Source organism: Trachurus japonicus, chromosome 5 (assembly GCF_045865225.1).
Source record: "Trachurus japonicus isolate A0001 chromosome 5, Traja_1.0".
NCBI lineage: Eukaryota > Metazoa > Chordata > Actinopteri > Carangiformes > Carangidae > Trachurus > Trachurus japonicus.
The window spans coordinates 20762815-20788178 of NC_140911.1; the positions used below are offsets into that span (position 1 = coordinate 20762815).

Below are 25364 nucleotides of genomic sequence, written 5' to 3' on the forward strand. Positions count from 1 at the left end.
TAATATCCACGAGAGAGGCGGTACTGCCAATATGAGCTGAACGTTTCCAACAAACTTTTCACTTTTTCCTCATTACACAGCATATAAAATGCGTATGTCACAGTTTTTTTTCCATTAATTTATAAAGCTTCCCCATATTGCTAATTTGACCAGGACACAGGAATAGCTTAACCTATGAAGTAAATATCTTTGACCCCATAAAAAAGAAGTCTACCTGCTACATCTAAAAAAAAAAAAAAAAAGGTATAGGCTATCAAAACAAATGTAACCTATCAACATCTGTCAATGTTTTATTGTATATAAAAATATAAATTACGGAATTTTCTTTTGGTAACATCTAAAACAAACCAAAAACTTTCCTGACCAGGATTTGAAGAATTCTCACACCCCTCATACTTTCAGAAATATATCTGAAATAGACATCATAGACATAGGCCTATATCTGTGGTGATGGCGCCATCTAGTTGCCAAAATTTGGTTCTACCTCATATACTATTGCCATATTTCCCAGCACCTTCTTCTCTCCTTTACTTCTTCCATATAGCATCAACCTCATGAAGTCAGAGCCACAGGACAAACATCTCTTGTTGTTCTGACTCTTTTTATGTGAGGCTGGGTCTGACAGTGAAACTCTGTGAGAGTTTGTGAGGAGTAATTTGCTCACAAACAAATTTAATGATGATTTTCCAAAGAAGACAATAGCAACATTTTTTGGGGGGGACACTGTCATAAAACCAAATTTTCAGTTTTCTGAAACATTTTCTTGTGTTTGTGCATCATGGTCTCAAGCGTGCAGTATCAAAGTAAAGGCTTTAAGGCCTTTCAGTGCAGCACCTCTTTGGACCTTTGCTGTGGCCCCACCTGATTGATCTTCTTTTCTTCAGAGCTGCAGCATTTACATAGGAAAAGCAGTCTGATGTTGCTCCTGAACTTCTGGTCTCTGACACCGTAGATGAGTGGACTGAGCAGACGAGGAAGCACATTGGTTAACAGGAAGGTGGCGAGGAGGAGCTTGGTGCGGTCCGAAGGCCAGGTGGTGACGAGGATGAGAGAGATGAGGGGAGAGAAGAAGGACAGCATGCAGATCAGGAGCTGGACTCCATGCAGCAGGATGGTGTTGCGGGCATTTCTGGCAGACTCCTGGTTAGAACCAGAAACGGCCTGAGCAGTGCACAAGACCTTCAGGTAAGTGATGACCAAAGTCAGGCCAACGAAGGAAAACAGAAGGACCTGAAGACATGAAGAAACAAAACTGTTAAAACTCAAATAAACTAAAGTATTGGATGCAAATGAACAGCTGAGTGGGACACACAGAAAACAGCTGGTGTTACAGTACAAGAATTTCAGTTCTGATTAAATTTAACATCTTATTGAAATTTGTTCACAGTGTTTTGTGTTTTGATGACAGATGACACTCTGCTCCATAGCTTCACTTTGTGCTCTGAAATTCTAAATTATTGTTCCGCGGTCGTCTGGTGTCACCGGTGTTTCAGACGTTCTAGGTTTGCCTCACATTAAACAAGAGAGAATCACAAGACACGCACACTATGGAAAGCCGTTTTAGTCATAATGAAATAAATTAATAAATGCATAAATAAATAAAAATAGCCATGAAATGAGTCCCGAATTAAATAAATAGGATGATAAATAGATATAAATGAAATATAAATACATATATTTTTATTTTAAAAACAACATTTTTATTTTTCCAGGAGACTTTTATTTTCTAACGTCTCATTTATTTATTTCCAGATACTTTTATTTCCTAATGTCACATTTATTTATTTCCGGTTACTTTTATTTCATAACGTCACATTTATTTATTTCTGGGGACTTTTATTTCATAGCATCGCATTTATTTATTTCCGGCGACTTTTATTTCATAACGTCACATTTATTTCTCTCCTCTTTTATTTCATGCTGCAATATTCAAATGAGGGGGCGGGGTTATCTGGACCCTTTCAGAGTAAAACATCACATGCGGAAGTGCTGTTGTTGTTAATTGTTGACGGCTACCAGAGACGTTCTAATATGCGGCTACTCAGCAACTTGATCAATAACTTGGGGAGGAGAATAGTGTTTTAAACATATTTCGTTTTTTCTAGTTTCTGTTGTTGTTACACATCTCTCTGCCTTATGTGTTAATATAATACATCCATGCTTAAGTGTGCTGCGTAGCTAACCAGCTAGCTATGTCTAGCATTATGTCCCTGCCACAGCAACTGGGTAAAGAGCAGACGGCAGTGTGTCTCGAACACAAAGTGGAGAGGCAGGGATATTGTGGAGCAGGCTAGCACAACCTGCACCCACCTCCCAAAGAAAACATATAATGAACTGCAATGAAAATATTTAAGTCGTTACCGGGTGTAGATAAACAGAAACAGTCTCTTTGGGTGTGTTCGAAACCGCATACTACATACTATATACTTCCATACTGCATACTGCCGATACTCCATACTACATACTCATCAATCAGACAGTATGCAGAGCGTTTACACTGCAGCATACTACATGATAACCCATAATGCATTGCGCTCCTACCCGAGCCAAAATCAAAGACGGTTTATTGAATATCTTTGCCAAAATCAACAGGCTAAAGCTGATTTCATTTTAGCTCTAAATTCTTTAAATATATCACTTTATTAACATTTCAAACATTTTTAGGCGAGAAAGTAGCCGTTTAGATCAGCAGTGTGTCGTTAATTTGTCTAAATACCAGCTGTTTACAATTTTGTTCGGACGATTTCGGCGCTACTAAAGCTAGCCGTCGTGAGCAACGCACTTCCGGTCACTTTCACAAAATAAAACACCCGTTGCCCTTTACTATATAGAAAACCCCAACGATAGAATTTGTGCTTTTATTTTGAAAACAGGAAGCGAACCTACCCTCGATGTAGCTAGCTTGGAACCGCAGTTTTGACCGCTCTCGTCCCGTTAACGGCATTTAACCGTTCAATATGCCTTACCGGAGAGTCTTGCCAGCTCTGAGATCGGCCTGGTTCATTGTAAAACATTTATTTATTGATGTAAATGTGGTGTTTTCTGTGCGTACAGACCCCAAGGCAGTGCTGCTCTTCTGTCTAACCACAAACAAACTTCTGCTAGATTTCATCAATGAGACCAACATTTAGAACCCCAATGTGCGGTTAGTTTATCCAAACGACGGCTGTTTTAAGTTTGCCCCGATGTTTTATCCCCTAAAAAGAGTTTAATCAGCCGGTGGTAAACCTCTAAAAGCCATCGGGTAAGTTAATTAGCGGTCGTTTTCTCCACCTGGGCGAGGACCGTATTCAGCCGGCAGAGCACGTCAGGAGCCGGGCTGCTGCCTCTATGATGTCGCGGTCGCTGCTCGGACCTGGAGCTTCACTTCTCCGAAAAACATCGGGGCAAACTTAAAACAGCCGTCGTTTGGATACGCACCGCTATCGGCGGCAACGATGACAGCTACTGCGGTCCGACGGCAAATTCACGTAAGCTACTGCTTCTCTGGGAAAGAGCAGAGCAGACACGTAAACGTACTACTCTCTTCTCAACCAGAGTGCCAGTAGGCTACTAACACATAGCTCAGTGGATAGGGAAGTGGATTGTTCAACAATTCACAACAACAGCACTTCCACACACTAGATCCAGCGCAAAATAAGGTGAATAGGCCGTCGTGTGATGTTTTACTCTGAAAGGGTCCAGATAACCCCGCCCCCTCATTTGAATATTGCAGCATGAAATAAAAGAGGAGAGAAATAAATGTGACGTTATGAAATAAAAGTCGCCGGAAATAAATAAATGCGATGCTATGAAATAAAAGTCCCCAGAAATAAATAAATGTGACGTTATGAAATAAAAGTAACCGGAAATAAATAAATGTGACATTAGGAAATAAAAGTCTCCTGGAAAAATAAAAATGTTGTTTTTAAAATAAAAATATATGTATTTATATTTCATTTATATCTATTTATCATTCTATTTATTTAATTCGGGACTCATTTCATGGCTATATTTATTTATTTATGCATTTATTAATTTATTTCATTATGACTAAAACGGCTTTCCATAGCACACATCCTCCTCCAAAATGATTGCTGGACCACAAAGAAAAATGAATAAAAAATGGAGAAATAGACTCAGATTCAGCTCCCAAATGTTTCAATGTGAGTGTCACCAAATGCGACGTTTTGGGCCCAGGCCCTTCATATTTGCATTAGATCCTCCACCTTAAACCTATGGCAGGATGGTGGTCATCTCAGGCTTCATTAAAGTCTTGCTAAATTATATTTTATCAATATTTATGATTGTGTAATTAGTGTTTGACAACTGTTACCCTTTGTGAGCAGATTATACAAAAAGACCTGGGTAAAGGGACGAAGCAGGACTGAGGCAAGAATAATGTCAATATTGGCCAAGATCCCGATCATCATTTTCCTATGACGTCTGTTTTTCTTGTTGTGGTATTAAATTCATGAATTCTCCTTTTGTGATCTTGTGTTGTTAATTGTGAGGGATAAATATATCACCTAGATAAACAAAACTTAAATCAGTGAAGTATGAATATTTCACCTGAACGGCCACACTTTGAGCCCTGTGGTATGGTGAGTTGTACAGATAAGAAGGGTAACAGATGGTGGGCCTTGAGAAGATAGAGAGAGGCCGAGTGGCGAGTACAACAATGATGTCTGCGAGGCCGGGGATAATGGAGATGCCCCAGATTAGTGCAATCAAAGCATGGGCTCGCTGCACAGTGCACATCTGGGCATGATGAAGAGGTCTGCAAACAGCAATGTAACGCTCGACTGCCATGCCAGCCAGGTTCAGAGGGCTATTCCTGGATAAACACAAGAAAATAGCAAGATAGATATTCAGATTTTAGCAGAACTTTGACTTCGAGAGTGAGGGGAGGTGGGAGTCAGACATGCACCTGATCTTTGACCTTACTGTTCCCCATAACATGAACACACTGCAAAGGTCATACTGGCAGTGTAGCCCCATCGAGAGAAAATATAATAATAATAATAATAATAATAATAATAATAATAATAATAATAATAATGCATTTATTTATTATTATTATTTATTTATTTTGTTTTTCTATATTTGTGTGACACTTGTATCTTATTACTAGTGCATGAATCTGTTGTCATGACATGTTAATATTAATCATACATAGCTATATGTTTTATTATTGACAGAGTATATTTTCTATGTTTTGGGCATGGGTGCTATTTCATTGTTTTTATTTCAATTATGCTATATTTGTCCATGTGGAATGGAGCACTGTAATTTCACAATTTCCCACAGTTAGGTTACAGTTGTGTAGTGTTGACAACGACTTCTCTTCGCTTAGAGCCACCGTTGGCCTCCGACCGGTGGGGGGCGGCCAACCCCCTGCCCATTATGGTTTATTACTACCTTTTAAATAAATTATAATAGCCTAATAATCATAATGAATCGAGTTTTGCTTAGATAGCCTACAAACCACAAAATACTGAATTTAGTCATTTTCAAATAAAACAAAAATATAGCCTAATTAATTTTTTTTTAGCTGTTTGCGATTTACACCGACGATGATGTAAAGGTCACAGGTCAGTTCCTAAAAATGGGCGGCAAATCGACCAGAAGAGAGAGATAATGGAAAACGCAGTGGAACAGCGAAGAGAAACGTGAAAAAACAAAACAAAGGGCAGAGAAAATTAATGTGGGGAAACACATTCAATCCACAGTATGACGAGTAGGCTACTTTCTGCTCGTCTTGTTAGCATTAAGAGAGAAGCAGAGGTCGAGGACCGCAGTCCCGGGACATCACAGCCCTGGCTCGGTGGCTCCACTTCAGCCCTGCCTACACCGATGCGGATGAGACCAGGTGAGGTGTAGGCCATGTTACATTATTCTGTAGGTGAGGTCAGCTTCACTGTAAGTCATGTATTGGCAGTGATGGGAATAATGGCGTTACAAAATAACGGCGTTTTAAACGGTGCTAGTAACGTTAGCCTGTTTTTAGTAAAAAAAATTAGCTACTGTTTCCCCGGAATAACGCAGTTACCGTCACTGGCAATAAAACCCGCCCTTACTCGCAGTAGTTAGCTGGTAAAGTTACTTTTATGATGCAGTAATTCAGTTAGTAACTCGGTTTCTTGGTTATTTTAGATAACAATTTCAGGCGCCTGGACAAGGTAGGTAGGGTAGGCTAATTTAATTTATCTTAATACAACCTTTACAGTCTATGAATACAACCAGTTTACTGATTTATTCAGGAAAGACAGCTTGTGTATTAACCCAAACGGTGAAAGTTAGTCCATATTGTTGCTGCTGGTCCATAGAAATACACTCTAGCCTACAGTACATGCATCTCAATAAATCAGAATATCATGTCCATTTCAGTAGTTCCAGTCGAGTAGCCCCAACCAAGTATTGAGTGCATAGGCTATAGGCCTAGATGAACATATTTTTCAGAAGGCCAACATTTCCATAAAATGAGTTTTTTTGAGACAATGAATTTTTAGATCTTCATTAAATGTAAGCCATAACCATTACAATTAAAAGAAATAAAATAAAGACATGAAATGTTTCATTGTATCTAATGGATCAATATAATGTATTTTGAATTGACTTACTGACATAAACATTTCAATGAAATTCTATTTTAGTGAGATGCACCTGTACCAAATCTGCATTATTATACCTAATGGAATATATTAAACTGGATATTAAAATTGGTTAGAGTATATTAATGTTCACTGCTGAAGCTTGTAAAGGTGGTGATTATATTAAATGATATGCTGGGAAGTTTGTACGTAAATTATTTTAACCAACAATAATACATCATGATTTTTATCTCTCCGACTTAAATGTAATGGCTCTGACTTGATCACATTTTCTCTAAGCCATTAGTGCTAGCTTTAAATGAATAACTAGCCTATCTGATAAATAGTTGGCATATATTTACATTTATCCATCTCATTCACTCAGGTCACATGGGTTGGCTCAATAGATTTCTGTACTGTATACAGTGGCAATGCCAGTGCTCAAGGCTGTGTAAACACGTTCTCCTGAACACAAACACACACACCTACTTGTTGGTTGTCATTGTGATGAGCAGCATGATGCAACAGGGTAGGAAGTTCAGGGGAATAGCGAACGTGAGGATTTGTAGTGTCGTGGAAACTGTCAGCATAATCATGTCGTTAATCACCAGATGGATGAACAGCACATATCTGCAGGAGAGAGGAGTGCAGTATTTAGGGCATAGATGAGACACTGTATAGACAGACTCTAGCTAACGCTGCATATCTGAATATCTTATCAGCCTTATTGTAAGCATGTTCACACATTTGTCTGAAAGAAAAGAAGGAAATCACTTATGATCCTCTGTCACCTGGGGTCTCGCTGGAAGACCTCACTCTTAAAATAGATGTAGACAAAAGCTCCGTTGATGCAGTTGATGATTAAGCTGATAGCAAAGGTGATGAAGTTCTTTGTGAGAGCTTCACTCAGACTGTCCATACGTCTGCTTGAATTCATGTTGTACCTTGTCCTGCTCAGTACAGTCAGTACAGGAAACACAATCCATCCACAGTCTCACATATTCAGTCATTCAAATTATTGAAAAAAAAACAACAAAAAACTTTAAACACATATTTTGTTCTTGACCTAATTTCTTGTTAAAATGGGATTTCAGTTCTCAAACAAAGTTTTACAAATACTGCAACATTACATTTCATTCTTGATAGAGGGATGATACAGTGAGAGATGATACAGTGTGAAAAGTAGTATGATTTTAAAACTGAGTAGTCTCATTCATAAAGAGTCTTCATTTTAACTAAAATACTGTTAATAAAATACATTGAATATCCCTCCCATTGAAAGAACAAAAAACTAAGACAACCACATTTTCAGTGGTGATTAAAAAAATGTCATCATTATTTTTTATAGTGATTTCACAATTAAGTGCTAGCTTTAAATGAGGCTAGCTTTAAATGAGGCCAAACATGATCAAATATAATGAAGGATTATGACAATATTAGATAATGACTTAACTGGAAATACTCTGTTGTATCCTCTGCAACCTTTTCATTTCAAAAAAGAAGCAAGACAGGAAATAGTAAATCTAACAGTGCTATTGGTGAGATGTGAACCTAGACACAAATAATTATTCTGGTATTTTGGCTGTGACTAAGTTTTAAAAAATATTGTTTGCAGTGGAAAGTTAAATGATAAAAGTAATCAGACTTACTGGAGCACCACACTAGTCTGGCCTGCGTGGAGATACTGGGCTGACACACTGTAAGTAGTGAGAGGAACAGGAAGAGATGCCGTTATATAGATGCCCAATATATATTACTGTAATGCTCATAATGCAGTGACATGATAGTTGTATGGTTTGACAACTATATTGTCAAAGGGCCAGAATTTTTCTCAACAGACACCTCAGGGGGCCAGACATTCAAATAAACTGAAAAAAAAAATCAAATTTTTGCAGAATAATGTAGTTTTGATATTTATTGTTTTCATATTTTAATTTTCTTACAAAACAGATATTTATCTTTCGTCAGTGAGGCTCCTATCACTTGTACAATAGTCAGCCACCAGGAATGATATACGTTTTGACTCGATATTTGTGGGTGTCGTGTCCATGACTCGCTTTAACGTGGGGTCATGGACAAAACAATAAATTGATGAATTTTACAGGAACTTGGTTAAGGGAAGATAAAATGTTATTGTTTTTATTTTTTACATTTAAGCATATCATTTTCATTTGTACACATCTTTGGTGTTTTGTATGATAAAAGATTAAAACAATCTTGACGGCTGTACTTTCAGATACTGTCCCCCCCTCTATTAAACATGAAAAGAGGCTCCCACATGCTTGAGCTTTACACCGCTGACTATATTATTCAGCCTTTTATGATTATTACCCTTTACAGCAGGGGTGGGAGTGTGGGGGCACATCATTATGGGTGAGAATATTATTTTTAGAATATCACTATTACTGTGATGCTGAAAATCACAGGACATGTCTGTTCTGATGATACAAGTCAGTAGGGCTGCAGCTATCGAATATTTTAGTAATCGAGTACTCTACTGAAAATTACATCGATTAATCGAGTAATCGGATAAAACGTATTTTTGCTTGGTTAAAGAGCAATTATGAATACACAAGAGAAAATAACATATTTCACTCAATAATGAATGACCAATTGGTTTCCTTTTGTAGAATCAACTGTTTTTATTTCTTAAATTCACAAGCAAGTATTTTCTGGTCTTGAAACATTACTAAAGAGGCGACTGCTGCTAACATAGGAATAAGAATAAATAAAACACAAATAAAAATAAATTAAATTAAATTACTTTCAAGATATCAAAAATAAATTAAATTAAATTACTTTCAAGATATCAAAAATGTTTTCTGTGGAGATGCTGCAACATGGAAGACGTGCTGCTGTGGTATGCAAGGGCCGTGTTACAACTAGAGTGCCTATAGAGAGACATTTTCTGTCTTTTTGTCGCCTTTTTCTCCCTCAGTCAAACACCCACGTCCGCCCCCCCGTTAAGGTTTCTACCTAATCAACGGTCTCACCGCAACAGATGGTTCACGTCATGATAACTTAAGTATTTTGGCCATTCAAACTTCCACAGTCCATAGTCCTTTTCTTTGTTTGATATTTCAAGAGACTTTGGTTAAGTAGCCTAAGGGACCGTTCGTTATTTATGGAATGGGCCACCGGAGGAAAATGGGGGGGGGTCATGTCATAATATTCTTTGTTGAGGGGTGGGTCCACTAAAAAAAAAAGGTCAGTGAGGGGGGGTCATTCAACATTTTGTCTGGAGGACACTGCAATGCCCGCAGAAAACAAAAACGGGACATTTCAAAGCTGCAAGCACTGATGACAATGAGAGCAACGGCCCCCGAATCACAACGTTATTTTATGTTGCCCTGATCTGCCCTGAGTTGGTTTCGAACCCGGGTCTCCCGCACCGCAGGCGACGATGCTAACCGCTTCGCCAAGAACTCAATAAGGGTTCTGCCCGCAGCTTAGCACGTGTTTTATGGGTGAGTGAGTTTAACTTCAGTACCGTACAGAGGCTACGCTGCCTGCCTGCCTCATTGCGTAACTCTACATAGTCTGAGCAGCACGTACGTTCACGTTGCTTTTGTGAATTGTAAACAAACAGACGCCCCCTCGGTTTTAGCGTCCAGCAGTTTAGCGGCTAATTCAGCTGCAGTGATGGATAACTGTACCGGAGAGGCTCAACTTCATGAACTACATTTGAGGAATAAACAGCAGCTTTAACTGACGGAAGACCGACGCCTGAGCTACGGTAGCTAACAGCTAGCTGGTTTTACCTACTTTCTCTCTCTTTCTTACACACACACACACACACACACACACACACACACACACACACACACACACACACACACACACACACACACACACACACACACAGTTGTCTGTCATATCTGTCGTAAACCTTGTAATAATACGTTGTTGTTGAGTACGGTTCACATTATCGTTGCTTCGGTTTGAGTGTGGATTAATTGTTAATGGCTTGTTGTGTAATGTGAGCTGGTCCAAAATCGCGATTTTGTTATTGATGAGTTGGGTTTTAATAACAGCTGATAAATGGCATGGATTGATGAGAAGGTGTTGCACACATGGTTGTCAAAATGAAATAATGTAGTGTCACGCGCTACGTGATGCGATGTCACGTGTCGATGGCTGGGGGGGGGGGGTCATGTATCTTTTGATAAGGCTTATGCAGGGTCATGTTAAAATTTACTGACTCCTCTTCCGGTTAGCTCCAGCCCAAAATGGCAGCATAGAGAACTAGCTCCCGATCAGTACTCGATAAAATCCCCCCGAACCCGACAACCCTGATAGAAATAGATAACCTAAGCCGAGATGGAAAAGGGTGGAAAAACAAGAAGCCAGAAAAAACAAAGATACACGAGAAAACAACAAGAAATGACCGAAGATGGAGACGACTCGACAGGCACGGACTCAGACCGTGAGGAAGAGCACATGGAGACACAAGCGGCTATGCTACTACGAACGGGACTGAAGGATATCGTCAAAGAAATAAAAGACTTCAAAACCGAAATGAAAGCAGAGTTCACATCATTCAAGGAAGAAATAAAAAAAGAAATGAAAGAAGAACTCGAGGATTTAAAAAAAGACTTCAACCAGCGGCACACAGAAACAATGACGGAGCTAGCCACACAAGACAAGAGAATCACAGAGACAGAAGGAAGAATTGAAGAGATGGAAAACTGGAATATCGAGGCAAAAGAAGCCCTACTCCAATCTCCGAAACAACAGAAAATATTACAAGACAAGCTGACAGACCAAGAGGGAAGAAATCGACGGAATAATATCCGCATTTTTGGCCTGAAAGAGGGAACTGAGGGCAGCTCAGTGGCACGCTTCATTGAACAACTTTTGAAACAAGAACTGCCGCTGCCGACAAACATGGAGCTGCAAATACAACGGGCACATCGAGCTCTGATGCCGAGACCAGACGCCGATAAACCTCCGAGATCAATCGTGGTGAACTTTCTTCAATACACGGTGAAGGAGACGGTACTGAAGGAAGCCTGGAAGAAAAAAATCCACTACCAAAACCAACCACTATTTTTGACCACGACTACGCCGCTGAGGTTATCCAGAAAAGAAAAGAGTACAACGGTATTAAAAGAGCCCTAAAAGAGAAGGGAATACGCTTCCAGACGCCCCTGACGAAAATAAGGATCCACTGGGAAACCGGACCGCGGACATACGACAGCGCGCAGGAGGCTACGAGGGAGCTGCGGAGGAGGGGGATCGCGGCGGAGTCACCGGGGAGAGGCGCAGCCAGGACGGGGACGGAGGAGCGGCTCCAGCGGGCGCTGCCGTGGCAACTTGCCGGGAACCCAGAAGACACTGTTACGCGAGTCAAGAAAAAACTTCAAGACTTTCAAAGGAAATGATGGTGTAAGGTATGTGAGTGCATTCAGATGAACAGAAAAAGGACACGAAAGTAGACCTGAACTGAGCTCATAAAACCGGTCACAATATTGATTAGTCTTTATTTTATATCTGATCGGTGAGAACACATTTTTGCCTAGGAGGTTAATGCACAGACATTACGGGACAACTGGACCAAACCTACCTAGAGAGGGGCCCCCAAACACAGTGGGATATTCCCCTCAACCCACACAGTTCACGTGGGAGGCACACACCAAGACATGCCTACGTTTTGGGAGTTCAACTGTTCTATGTTCAAGGTTCTGTTTTATAAAGTTGTTGTTGGTTGCTATGGCTACGATGCGGACCCAGAGATCAAACAAGTATGAGTAATATCTCACTAGTGTCACTAAACGTAAATGGGCTAAACAACCCAGTTAAGAGAAGCAAGGTAATTTTGAAAATGAAGAAAGTTAAAGCACAAATCATCTTCCTCCAGGAAACCCATTTATCCAAGGAGGAACATGAAAAGCTCAAGAAGTTTGGTTATGGGAAAACCTACTATAGCACATGCAGGCAAAGCCGAAAAAGAGGGGTCGCTATAATGATACAAAACACAGTTAATTTTGAATGTCTGAAAGAAATCAATGATGATGAAGGGCGATATGTTATTGTTAAAGGGAAACTAGATGACAAAATGATCACATTAGTTAATGTCTATGCCCCACCAGAAAGCGACAAACATTTTTTTAAAGCTTTATTTACTGCTATATCATCTGAGTCAGAAGGTATTATGATATGTGCAGGGGATTTTAATGTCATTCTGGATCATAAGATAGATACAACAAGCAAAAAAAAGAATAAGACCCATTTAACTAAATTCATGAATATGTCACTGAAGGAGCAGGGTTTGAAAGATGTGTGGAGGGAATTTCATCCAATGGAGGAGGATTATACACACTATTCTAACACACACAAGACTCACTCCAGAATAGACTATGTATTTATGAATAGCTGGGACCTGCACAGAGTAAAAGAGTGTAAAATTGGGGTAGCAGATGTTTCTGACCATAATGCAGTTCACTTAACTGTACATATGGATAGCAAACGCAGAAACACAACATGGAGACTGAACGTGGGAATAATGAACAGTAAGATAATAACTGAACAAATTAAAAAAGAAATACAGACATGTATAGAAGATAATGATACAGAAGAAACTAAACCGACTATCCTATGGGACACTCTAAAGGCAGTAATTAGAGGAAAATTAATAGCTATAACATCACAGCAAAGGAAGCTAAAACAAACAGCCTATCTTAACTTGACTGATAAATTAAAAAATCTAGAAACAAAATATCGAAACACCAAGAAAACTCAACTTCTACAAGAAGTGAAGACTATTAAAGAGGAAATAGACAAACTTCTGAAAGATGAGATAGAGAAGAAACTTAGATTTGTGAAACAACAATACTACGAAACTGGGCCTAAAGCTACTAGAATCCTTGCAAGGCGTATTAGGAAACAACAGGTCCAAAGTACAATACCCAAAATCAGAGACCCACAATCCGGGAAATTAGAATATGAGATAACGGAAATAGAAAACATATTCAAAAACTACTACAAAAAACTATATTCACAGCCACCCTCATCTAGTGACGAGGCGAAAAGGCAGTTTCTCAACTCACTTGACTTACCAGCTATTGGGGAATTACAGAATAACAAACTTACAGCTCCTATAACAACTGAGGAAGTATCCAAGGCTATTTCCAAACTTAAAGCCAACAAAACCCCTGGAGGAGATGGTTTCCCATCAGAGTGGTACAGAACCTTTAAACAGGAACTGATACCTCTCCTTACAGCTTCTTTCAACTACACCCTCAAGGAAGGCAAATTACCACCATCTTGGAAAGAGGCAATAATTTCATTAGTTCCCAAAGAGGGAAAGGATATAGAATATTGTAATAACTATAGACCAATATCGGTCCTTAATGTGGACTACAAGATATATACATCTATTATAGCACAAAGATATAAGACCCTCATGAATGACCTAATTGATGAAGACCAAACAGGTTTCATCGCAGGGCGCCAAACCCAAGATAGCATTAGGAGAACTGTCCAGATAATCAATACAATACAATCAAATAAAAACAGCGCAATTCTATTAAGTCTTGACGCTGAAAAAGCTTTTGATAGCGTTAATTGGAATTTCCTATATTTAGTATTAGAACGATTCGGATTTAATAAAGATTCAGTTAATTGTGTAAAAACCATTTATCAAAACCCTACAGCCAGGATAAAAGTTAATGGCAGCCTAACAGACAGAATATCACTAGAAAGAGGTACCCGACAAGGATGTTGCCTATCCCCGCTCCTTTTTGCTATATATATTGAACCGTTAGCACAGGCAATCAGACAGAATGAGAAGGTAAAAGGAATTGAGATCAAAGGACAGGAGCATACAATAAGTCTATTCGCGGATGATATTTTAATATATTTGGACCGCCCTAACACAAACTTTATCCAACTAATGCACCTTATAAATGAGTTTGGTGTCCATTCAGGATACAAAGTAAATGTAAACAAGACACAGATTCTGACCTTTAATTATGCCCCATCCCAAGAAATCAAGAAAACCTACCAATTAAAATGGCATGCAAAAACTATAAAATATCTTGGAGTAACTCTAACAAAACACCTCTCTGATCTTTACAAAGCAAACTATGATCAGATCCACCTCCAGATAAGTAAAGATATAGAAAGGTGGTCAACTCTGCCATTAGATCTTAACTCAAAAATTGAAGTAATTAAAATAAATATTTTTCCTAGACTACTCTACTACTTTCTCTCTCTGCCTGTTAAGATCCCACAGGAAAAGTTTAAAATTTGGGATAGAATGATATCCAGATTCATATGGAATGGTAAAAGACCACGGATAAAATATTCTACACTACAATTGGGAAAGGAAAAAGGAGGCATGGGACTTCCGAAATTAAATAATTATTACCGTGCAGCACAATTAAGACCAATAATTATGTGGTGTGACAAGGATTATAATGCAAAGTGGAAAGATATTGAAAAGGTGGTGGCAGATATACCAATTCAAGCCCTGATTGGCAATCTAAAACTAATGAAGTCACTACAAGAATGGATGGACCCAATAACTCTACACACACTGAATATCTGGTTTGATTTTGTCAGACAGCACAAATTAGAAAGAAATGTGAAATTGTTGAGCTGGTTTGCTTATGATGACGGCTTTAAGCCAGGTGTAAATGACTCCAACTTCAGAGACTGGAGCAGGAAAGGGCTCACAGCAATGTGTAAACTAATGAAGAATGGACACATAATGAGCTTCCAGGAGCTGAAAATGGACTATGGACTTGAAAATAGAGACCACTTCAGATTTCTACAGCTACGTGACTACTTTATAAAGGACATACAACCTGTAAAAAATGTAAATGGTGTACTCGATGTAATGATCAAGACATACAATGGAACCAAACTGAAAGCAGTTTCAGTGTTGTACCAAAACTTAAGAGACTCAGAAGATTTCTCCACTCTGTACATTAAGGAGAAGTGGGAGAATGAACTGAAGACCAACATTACTGTAGAGGAGTGGCAGAGTATGTGTGAAGTACAACACACAACTACAAATTCAAGAATATGGCGAGAATTCGGGTGGAAAAACCTAACCCGCTTTTTCATCACTCCCAAATTAAAAAGTAAACAAACACGTTCCCAGCACTCATGTTGGCGTCTATGTGGTGAAAGGGAAGCGAATCATACACACATTTTTTGGGGATGTCAGAAACTTAACCCATTCTGGGAAAATGTACACGATATAATTAAGAACATCCTGGGTTATGAAATACCCAAAGAATGTAGTGTTATGTACCTTGGGAACTTGAATCATTATGTCCTGGTCAAAGACAGATATTTAATAAAAATATTACTGGTCACGTGTAAAAAAACAATAACAAGAAGATGGTATAAGGTTGAACCACCAGCTGTGAATGAATGGGTGGAAATCATTAGAGAAGTACATAACATGGAGAGAATGACATATAGACTTAGAATGAAGGAAAATGTCTTTTTGTCTAAATGGGAGAAATGGACCCGATGGGACACAGTTGGGAATACTTGAATTTTGTCTTACTCATATCTCTCTCTCTTGGATCTATTGTAATTTAATAATAGACACATGTAGCCGCAACTGTTGTAATTGCTTTATTTGTTTTTTTTTTGTTGTTCTTTTGCCCAGTTGTACCTGGTCTTTGCAACTGCTCCACACTAAGAATGTAACACATGGATCTAAATGTATGCCTTGTATTACTTATACGTGGAGTTGAAAATCTTCAATAAAAATTAAAGTTTAAAAAAAAAAAAAAAAAAAATAAAAAAAAATTACTGACTCCGACAGGGGGGTCATGTAAAAAAAAAAAAAAGTCCTGTGAATCCCTCCGGTGGCACTGATGATAAATAACGAACAGTCCCTAACCATGGATAGCTCCTAGGCAGGATTGTTCTGCTGTGTTGTCGCCACTCGCCACCGTCCCCCCGTCATCGCGGCCATCGCCTCGCCGCCGCCGCCCCCCTCCCCATCTCCGCCGTCATCCGCGGCGAACGGCCGCGCGGGGGGGGGGCGTGCACGGTTACGTTCATAGGTTACGTTACGGCGCACGTTGTGCCACATTGAAAGTCCGTGCGGCCGCTTGAACTACAATTAAATTAACGATTCCTCGAGGCAGAAAAAAATCCTCGGATCATTTTTTGTAATCGAGGTACTCGAATTACTCGAGGAATCGTTTCAGCCCTACAAGTCAGCGTTCTTGAAATGTGCGTTTCTCTGCTACGCGCATGCTTTAACCTAGGCAGCAACCAGCCTGAATGAGGCAGGGAATGAGGCCTGCAGTACAGCCGGCTCCCCAAATTTTCATTCATGGTGATTGGATGTTTACTTTGGATGAGGCATTTCAGTATCCCAGTGCAGGGACTCACAGGCTCACACAAACAGAGACTGGGAAATATAATACATGAAAACTATTAGAAGTTAGTTGCGGGCTGGATTCAGCCCACAGACCGCCAGGTGATGATCACTGTAAATGGTCAGGAAAAAACACAAAATGACAGCGAGCCAGCTGCAAGTTTATAAAAGTGGGCAAAATCTCTATTACATCTGGCACAGGACTTGAGGATGAACTAATGAGATTTTAGTGGTTAAATGTTTAAAGGTTGTCAATAATTGTGTCATGACACAATTTGACACAAATGTGTGTGTGAAATTATGAAGTGATGACAGACATTTTGTATTCAAAAGTCCAAAAGTGAATCTTGTGTGTTTGGTGTCAGGAGACAAAAGTAGGACTACATACAGTAGTCCAGCTTTAGTTTGGGGACATCTAACCTTGTTGTAGCTGCAGGAGTAAAACATCACAGTTCTCAAAATGATTAAATGTTTAAAGTTCTTTATTAATAAATTTGACAATATTTTACATATAGTTACTGTAAGAGTATCCAAACCACTTGGATACCTATTAATCCATGACTCATTCTTAAAGTGTCTTGATCCTTGGATACTACTGAGGTGATTTAAACATCAGCATAGAGATCGTTAAAAGCTGAATGTTGTTTTACCGTCAAAAATCTGGACTATACTGAGCCAGTCGCTCAGGTAGACTTTTTACCTACAAGTTCACTTTCAGTAAAAATGGCCTGACCCTGATGATACTGTGTCCCCGACAAGCCAGGTAACGTGTCCAGTATTTCCTGAACAGCTCGTCCCTAAAACCATAGATGACAGGGCTCAAGAACCGAGGAATGATGTAGACGAGCAAGAAAAAGATGTAACGGATCTCCAGACTGAGTTGGGGAAAGAGGGAGATGAGAGCAGCCTGAAGGGAGGGAACCACAAAGGCAAGCATGCACAGCAGCAGCTGAAAAAAGAGCACAGGGGAGACAATGATGTAGAGAGATCTTAACAGTCGTAGTCACAAACACAAAATTTCTGTAATTTTGAAATCACTGCAGTCTGTCATGTTACATCAATGAGATATTAAGGTAGAGTTGTATTTAATGTGTGCAAAAACGTTTAAACAAATTTAAAGTATTACAGCCAAATGATAGTGTTTATATTTTATCATGTTTGTACAGTATTGAATTAAATAAAAAATCAAAAGGCCAATCTTACTAATCACATATAAGTGGAAAAGACCTGTTGATTTTTATTCTAAACAATGAACAACTGTTCAATTAATCCAACAGAAAATTTTAATTCCAAAAATGTTTTAATTAAGTTAAGAACAAACTCTCTAGTTCCTTTTTAGGATTTGCTATTTTGATATGGCTTTTCAAATAATCCTTTCTCACTGTGAACATTTTGGCTCGTTAGACACAAATGTAATAATGGTGTCTCTATCCCTTTTTAGGTGTGGTCCTGATATTGCTGTGATACCCACCTGCACCCCATGAAGCAGCACAGTGTTCCTGGCTCTCTTCACTGAGGCCAGGCTGGTGGAGGCAGCTCGAGCCGTCAGCATGATCTTGCAGTACGTGTAGAGCAGCGTCAGCGCCACGAAGGAGAGGTACGTGCCATCAAACACACAGTTCTTGTAGTAGATGGACCGGTCACGAAAGAGAAGCGAGTGGTCACAAAAAATGGTGGCGTGGAAGACGCTAGGAGGCTCCTTGACAACTGTGATCAGGAGGTCAGTGACAGGGGGGGTGGCGGTGAGGACGAGGATGACACAGATGAGGATGAGGGTGCGAGGGATGGTGCACATCTGGTTGTAGTGTAAGGGGTAACAGATGGAGATGTAGCGCTCCACAGCCATGCCAGCCAGGATGAGAGGGGTGGAGCGAGTGGTGAGGACTGCTGTCATGATCTGAGGGAAACACAGTGGAGGTGTTACATTAACGAAAACACACCACAGCAGATCATTTTATAGCTCTTGGATGGCACCTCTGAAACAATACTGGCTTTGATAGTGAGAGCTGCATGTCTGGTCTGCTCAGCTGGTTTTATTGTGCTGGTTAATGTTAAAAGCTTGATCCTTTACACTCTAAAGTGAGAATCCTGCAGCAACAGGTACAGATTCACGTTTTTCTTCTTTAAAAAGCATGAACTTATGATCATCCTCATAATTTGTGACTTCTTCACATGCTGTCTATTTATGTGGCTGTGGTTCACACAGCAGGAGTTTACCAGAACCTGGTTGTAATGACTCACCAGAAAGCAGCAGACTGAGGCATGGATCCTCCTGAAGATGTAGCTGACCACGTAGAGAGCCGTTACAAGGGTCAGCTGCACAGCATCGTTGATAACCATACAGATGAACATGATGTATCGTGGGTTCTCATAGAAGAGGCTGGGGTCAGAGATGGACATGTGTGTTTGTTCGTGAGCTGTGTTAAATCATGCACTGCGCAGGCTGCAGCGATTATTTAAATCACAAAGTTTAGGTGCTTTTATTTTCTGCAGTAATTGATGTATTGTTTGGTGCTTAAAATGTGATCATATAAAAAAAAGAGAGTTTTAATTTTTTTCAGAGGAAGGGCAACGCTTTAGTTGGTTGTGGTAGTGTGTACCTGTGTCGGAGGAAGGTGTGCACCATGCTACTATTGATGATGCTGAGGGCTAACCACACCAACATGGCCACTATGTTCTTGGTCAGAGCATTGGAGAAGCTGTCTTTAGTTGCTGCCACAGCCCCCTCTGTCAGTGTGAAGCTGGTATTACTCAGCAGCAGGCCCAAAGGGTCTTTGGAGGTGTTGTACAACAGTGACATCTTCTCCTCACAATCTGGGGAGACACAGACAAATAGAAATCATATAATTGAATACCAAATATTGTATGACTGAAAAAGGGGGCACATGTTTCGAAAGGTTTGCACAAAACAATACTATAAGGAAAGGAGCTGAGCAAATGAGGTGCGGGTAAGGCTGTTTAAAAGGTTATGAAGTCACATTTTTAACAATAAATGTTCATACGTATATGCAAACCTTTGCTTACAAGCACAGATATTCACACTTCTTCAAGAGTTCATGGTTCATGGTTAAGAATTTAGCTCTGAAATCTGCAGGAAGAAGAAAAACATCTTTAGTATGAAGAGTGTTAACTGTAGAACTACAGTAAAACTATTAAAGTTAGTTAAATTGCTTTCTTGCAGACAAAACCCACACAGAGAACCTTGGTGTTGATTTTCTTACATTTGTTACTACATACTACACTACTTATTACACATCAGTAATCAGTAAAAATGTTTCTAATCTATTGTTATAAATAAAAGTACAACAAAAATGTAAACATCAATTGTACCTTTCCATAATGATTGATGTTTTGAGATTGTTTAGTAAAATATTATGCAAGATTTAAAGACTTAATTTAGCATCTCATGAATATTCACTCACTCTGTAATAAAAATGTGAAAAACATTAGATCAGAAAAAACTTTTTCTTCTGGCATCTCATTGGAGAAAAAGCTGAATTCTTCAATACATACTCACACATTTAACAGTTACATATCCATAATATCAACACAGGTGCAACAAAACCTTTTCAAATTCACACACTGCCTTTAAATTTATTAACAAAACAAAACAAAGTGTGATAACAGTGACACTGTTATCACCTCTGCTCGCCCTCTCCCCTATGATCACTGACTGTCAGTGATGTCCTCCAGCAGCATGGACTCTCATATATAAGGATTTGTGTTGATGCTTGTGTGTGTGTGTGTGTGTGTGTGTATTGATCTAGTTGTCATAGTGATAGGCTAAGGGTCATGCCTGTGATTAGTATGAGGATCCTTCTGATCCCTAAGGTAGTGAGTCAGTATAATTTGTCTTTTAATGGAAGGTCACTGAGTTGTCAATGAAAGCTGTATTTATGATTCAAACTTTTGTCACACCGTGACATTTACTGGCGTTTCTCACTGAAAGGCTGTGTTGAGAAAGTCAAACAGCTTAGTTGTTATTCAGTCAACCAAGATGTTAAACAGAAGGCATGAACCTGACTTGTAATTAGACTAAACTAAGTAAACAATTGATGCTGTCTTAGGTTGAATGTTTCACCATCCTCTGGTTCAGACCTGGTTCAGACATGGGATAGACAGTGTGATGTTTTTGGGGGGCAGTAATTTTTACCATGTCAAAGGGAAAAGACCAGAAAATATTATCCCCTTTTCTAGAAGTACCATAAAATAAAACATATATTATGAAAGTTCTTTAAATACTATTTTTTTTGGCTAAATGTATCTGTAGGTCAGTAGGTTGACAGTGTTGTTTCTTCCTTTTCCTGCTTTTGGTGGATACAAAGGATGCACCGTTTTTATCAGTGTTGACTTAGTTTATCAGGGTTTCCGCTACATGTAGCCTAATTGATCGTGGCGCACCGCCACAGCAAAATAAAAGCCGCCACACCTTCAGAATGATGATTTTTTTTTTTTTTTTTTAATGTTAAAACAATGTAAAGCAGGTTTGACCGGCGTGGAGAGAGAGAGCAGGAGAAACTGCCGCTTCTGCGGGCAGTGTGTCCGGGCTGCCGGCAATTAAAAAAAAAACTCCGCTCATATCGACAGCTTTATGTCGCGCACAACAACAACAGCAGCAACCAACCAGGAAAAACAAAAACTGTGAGTGAAACTGTGACTGAGCAGGACTGTGATGGTGACGAGGCCTGTGTGTCGTTTTCCTCCCTAATTGTTTAATGAACAGTAGCTACAGTATTTTCTTTTGCACCTGTATATGTTACAAAAAAACAAACTGATTTACAGTTTGTTGTTTATAAAGCTGCTGTACTGTGGACAAATTTCTGTGCGTTAGCTGTCAGTCAGTGAATACAGATTGTTGCAGAGCATTTCCCTCCTCCTGGGATTATAGTTATGATGGGAAAAATATGAATGATGTCATCAGCGACGATCTGGTCTCGCTCGCACCCCCCCCCCGTCGATCAGACCACCCTCGCCGCCACTCTTTAAAAAAATCCTGGAGGAAACACTGGGGTAACGAGACACAATCTTTTTGAACAGATTTTTTCTTTATTGTATCAGTGAGTACATATAAAATAAATTCATTTCATTTTCTCCTAATTCACTCTCTAAATTGTTACATGCCGTCTGTGCGCTGGGGGGCCACTCTCTGCAGTTTGTCCCTGCAACTGTTGCTAAGGAGGTACATCTTAAAGTACTTCCTGAACTTTCTGTCTCTCACCCCGTAGATGATTGGGCTCAGAAAGCGGGGCAGGATGTAGACGATCAGGTAGTTTGCAAATCTGATTTCCAGGATACGGCCGGGAAAGATTAGATGCAGAACAAGCTCCACGCTGGGGGAGATGTAGGAGAGCAGGCACATGGCCAGCTGGACACCGTGGAGGAGGATGGTGTTCCTAGCTCTCTGGGCTGACTTCTTCTCTGTGGAGACGGCCCTGGCGGCAAACAGGATCCTCAAGTAGGTGAAGATCAGGGTCAGAAACACACAGGAGAAGTAGATGATGTCAAAGGCTTGTCTCTTGTATGCAAGGATCGGGTCTTTGAACACATTCTGGCGCAAGCAAAACACCGACCCGTGGAAGAAGCTCAGGGACTCGGATGCCAGGGTCACAAACAGATCTGTGATGTCAGGGGCCACGCATATAAACCAAATTATCCCGATGACCATGTAGGTTCTTCTCACTGTGCAGAGTTGGGAGTGGCGGAGAGGTTCACAAATAGCAATGTAGCGCTCTATGGCCATGCCTGCTAAGTTGATCGGGGTGTTTCTGGTGGTAAAGACGGCCACCAGGATGAAAAAGCAGCAGAAAGAGACATTAATCTTGTAGAAGATGTAGCTGAGGACGAAGAGTGTGATGGTGACTGTCAGCTGGATGGCATCATTTATCACCATGTGGATGAAGAGGATGTAGCGAGGGTCTTCATAAAAGGTCTGGAGGAAGACAAAGAGGGAGGGCGGTGAAATGTACAGTGATACAGTAGTAGGTCATTGCACAGCCACAGTGATAAAGCAAAGAGAGTCAAGTGACAGGTTGTCTTTGACTAGCCCTGGAGGGCACTCACAAACCTTAATATAAATGATTGATTAATACAGTAATAATTGTTGATCAGCTGAAAGTGTTAATTAATGGTTAATCTGCCAGTAATAAAAACAGTCAGGAGTCCAAGATGATGTCTTCATGTCTAATAAGTTGTACAAATGTTGTACAGATAAGTTGATTGATGGATTAGATGATCAGTCAAGCAACAGAGAATGGATGGCAGGCAATACTAATGAACAGTTTAAGGCAGGGGTTTTCAAACTGTGGGGCACGCCTCCCCTGGGGGCGCCAGAGAGTTTGAGGGGGGGGCGCGACATGAGAAAAAGAAAAAAAGAAAAACTGTAAACATTAAATCAAACAGATGAGTTAAATGTCACTTGCACATAGGGCTAAATGATTAATGTTTTTGCAGTAGCCTATAATTTGCAATTATACTGAAATATGATAAAACACTATCTTGTAACACACAGGCTGCGATTATGCTCGACTTATGTGTCAGGGAGAGCGGAGCTCCGCTGGCCTCAGGCTCAGCTGAATGTAGTGCTACGTCGGCTGTGGAACTATTCTGGTTAGAAAAAGAAGAGCGTCAGGTGCTGCACAGCGCCAGGTAGCCTGTAACTTCATATGAACGCAGCTCAAAGTGACTCGGTGCCTCACTGTGACCAAGCTCAGATAAATACATTGGATCAGCAGTAGTCTGCCGCGTGTCCTCCCACATAAAGCAGCAATATACTGGAGCTCCTTAAAAAAAAAAAAAAACGTGCATGTCGCGGCGGAGCTGAAAACAGCTGAGTTTTTCTCTACTACATCTGAACAGCTGACATGTGGTTAAGACGTACAGTGGAGACCTGTCACAATGTCATCTGTGCATTGATATAAACTTCAACCTCAGACTGTCTGCTTCCCAGATGGGGAACACATGAGAGCATGCAGCTGCTTGTGTGATGAGTGTGTCACAGAGTTCTATATCAATGTTTAGGCTTATTTGTCAGTGCTTTATGTTGTCATGATAATTAATATATGCTGAGAAACAAGCTTGTAAATCAAACAAATCCTACAGGAAAGACCACTTTATGTTTAATGAATCAAATATTGTTTTGGTCATAGTAACTGATAATAAATAGGCTATGTTTAATTCTCTTTTTTTCCTTTTTCTATTGGGGGGGCACAGCTATTTATTTTTAATCAAGGGGGGCTCACTCTCTCACACTTTGAAAACGCTTGGTTTAAGGTACAGTATATATTGGTTATTAAGCACCATATACCTAAGCCTTTTCTCCTGAATTCAGTTTTGTCTAGACATAATAGTGCCAGTGCTTCACAGAAACATAGAACAACAATAATAGAACAAAGGATCTGCCAGGAAGTGATGATAGGCAAAACAGTAGGCCTATGTCTAATCAATAAATGGGAATAAGATGATTTAGATAAAACACATATCACACATTACCAAAGTTTAAGACAAAGGGATGTGTTTATAGCATGTTGGACTCTTGGAATTTTTTTTAGACATGTAATTGATGGAGTTGACAATTGATAAATGAAAAAAAGAGTCAATGTTTCATCTGTCTGTCAGTTCAGTTTGCAGCTATATCAAGCATAGCAAAGAAATCCTCACACATCATTTTGTAAACCACTGAAGTGATGAGTGGATTAGCAGAATTGTTGTTGGTTTATATATCAATTCATTGATAAATTGTTACACCACTAAGTTGTTGCATAGACATGTGGGTGTGTGTATGTGTTTACCTGATGTCTGAAAAAAGTGGCAACCAAGGTGCCATTGATGTAACTGAGGGTGAGCCAGACCAGAACAACAATCAGGTTCTTCACAAATGCAGTGGCGAAGGTGTCTCTGACGAATGTGAACTGATGCAGCAGCAGAGGGCGCCACAGGAGCAAGAGAGGGAAGCAGAAACTACAGTCACCATAAACAAAGCAGTACTCAATGGCATATTTTACCTGCAAACAGAAGAATTTAAACACCAAGATTTAAAAGTAAACGGTTTTGACTATTTATGAATACAACCTGATCACAGTCAGGTAAAGAGTTTCCCATTTACTGAAGAAAACACCTTTTATTTATTACTAATTTGTAAATTAGGAGATTGAACATATGCATAACAGTAATCTGGGCCAGGTTATGTGTGAGGCTTCATATTCATTTGGGTGCATATAATGTGGTCAGAGATTTCTGAATAGGCTACACTCGTTGATTCAGTGTTATAACATGTAGAGATTGTTGTTTTGTTTTGATAGTTTAGCAATATCAAAATCATTTATTCAGTTTAGGTTATCACAAGAAAAAAAACTATATGGCAAATTTAAGTTAAACACAGTTTTCATTGATCATTAGGAATGAATGAAGTGTCTCAACACGTTAAGATGAGGTGAAACAGCGAC

The 25364-nt window shown here is 39.7% G+C and overlaps 2 protein-coding genes across 2 annotated transcripts; both read right to left on the reverse strand.

Moving 5' to 3' along the window:
• Positions 1-822: 822 nt before the first annotated feature.
• LOC146987514 (odorant receptor 131-2-like) lies at positions 823-20622 on the reverse strand. The gene is made up of 6 exons (XM_085777903.1): positions 20598-20622; positions 19524-19737; positions 19165-19303; positions 18383-18820; positions 17657-17872; positions 823-1230 (listed from the first exon to the last, which is right to left on the reverse strand). Exons 1-6 carry the CDS (start codon positions 20620-20622, stop codon positions 823-825), a joined length of 1440 nt encoding a protein of 479 aa, XP_085634029.1.
• Positions 20623-22036: 1414 nt separating this feature from the next.
• Positions 22037-22862, reverse strand: LOC146987515 (odorant receptor 131-2-like). The gene has a single exon (XM_085777904.1). It carries the CDS (start codon positions 22811-22813, stop codon positions 22037-22039), a length of 777 nt encoding a protein of 258 aa, XP_085634030.1. The 5' UTR covers positions 22814-22862.
• Between the last annotated feature and the right edge of the window lie 2502 nt (positions 22863-25364).

What these genes read in the sequence shown, in the direction of transcription:
- LOC146987514 (XM_085777903.1), bottom strand. Translation starts at nt 20,622, where the DNA reads ATGCTGCTGGAGGACATCACTGACA. An exon ending in CACACCTTCCTCCGACACAG is followed by an intron (nt 19,304 to 19,523) that starts GTACACACTACC and finishes CTCTGACCCCAG; the next exon opens with CCTCTTCTATGAGAACCCAC. An exon ending in GGGTGCAGGTGGGTATCACA is followed by an intron (nt 17,873 to 18,382) that starts GCAATATCAGGA and finishes CTCTTTTTTCAG; the next exon opens with CTGCTGCTGTGCATGCTTGC.
- LOC146987515 (XM_085777904.1), bottom strand. Translation starts at nt 22,813, where the DNA reads ATGGTGATAAATGATGCCATCCAGCTGACAGTCACCATCACACTCTTC.